The 994-nt window shown below is 43.0% G+C and overlaps 1 protein-coding gene across 1 annotated transcript in view; it reads left to right on the plus strand.

The window, feature by feature from the left end:
* LOC102194322 (leukocyte elastase inhibitor A-like) overlaps positions 1–994 on the plus strand; it is a 34,843-nt gene that overhangs the window by 28,175 nt on the left and 5,674 nt on the right. The window contains exon 6 of the mRNA XM_013907790.1: positions 113–230. Coding sequence (XP_013763244.1) covers positions 113–230 — 118 coding nt within the window. The remainder of the gene's footprint in view (positions 1–112; positions 231–994) is intronic.

The raw sequence follows: 994 nt of genomic DNA on the forward strand, positions 1-994 counted from the left end.
TCATGTAGCTATAACAGTCTTTTCTTATCATGTCAGCCTGAAGTAAATCAGAATCAGTGATGTCAGAGACTTTGCTGGAGTGAATTTACAAATGTGTCGTCTGTGGTTTCAGGAATTCTTAATACAAAGCAAGAAACATTACAGAGCAGAGCTGGAGTCTGTGGACTTCAAGACCAGGTCTGAAGAAGTCAGGATTGATGTCAACAACTGGGTGCAGCAACACACACCAGGTGGATCACATTTACACATGTACACACAATCACTTCATCTAGTGTCCGGTTCAAGTTCACATGTTTTTCATAAGCAGGACTCACTGCTCCTGCTAAGTCCCTCTAAGGGGAGGAGTGTGCACCTGTAAGGATACCATGAAAATACTGAATACATTTTTCTCCTTCTGGTGTTCAGAAGTAATGGTAGATGTACTTAACATAGTTTTAAAGAGTGAAGAAGCTTTACAGACCTGTGACCAGGGTTTGTCAAAGGGCTCCTTCCACCGATAATCCTGAATTAACCCACAGTGATTCAGGCAGTTTCAGCAGTGATCTCTGGATCCCAGAACCACCTTCCTCAGTGTCTGCACAGTCCTCTGTTCACTTGTTTCTTTTCAGCCAAACTCACTCACTGCTGCTTCTCATATTTTTTAATCTTGTTTTTATATTTTATCTCTCAAAGTCATCCTGTCCCAATGTCTTAAGCCAATATGAGTGTAGGCAGTTGAGTTTAATGAGTTCTGTGAAAGTCAGACTACAGCACAGTGTGGAGTCTGTAACTCAGACCCCACCGATTCAGAGACTTATTCCCGTGAAGGTAAAAACAAGGCAACAGCGATCGATCGATTTACTTCTCGGTCGCTATCTCAGAAACGCACTTCGAATCCTATCACGAATGACCCCGACTCCGGCCTCCGCTCGCTGCCTTTTATTGAAAAACAGTCACAATAAACAATAGTTTACACAAGTACCTCCCCTCGTAAACGCCCCTTGGTTACAAAGAC

Source organism: Pundamilia nyererei, unplaced genomic scaffold, assembly GCF_000239375.1.
Source record: "Pundamilia nyererei isolate P.nyererei 1_Seehausen unplaced genomic scaffold, PunNye1.0 scaffold00524, whole genome shotgun sequence".
Taxonomy (NCBI): domain Eukaryota; kingdom Metazoa; phylum Chordata; class Actinopteri; order Cichliformes; family Cichlidae; genus Pundamilia; species Pundamilia nyererei.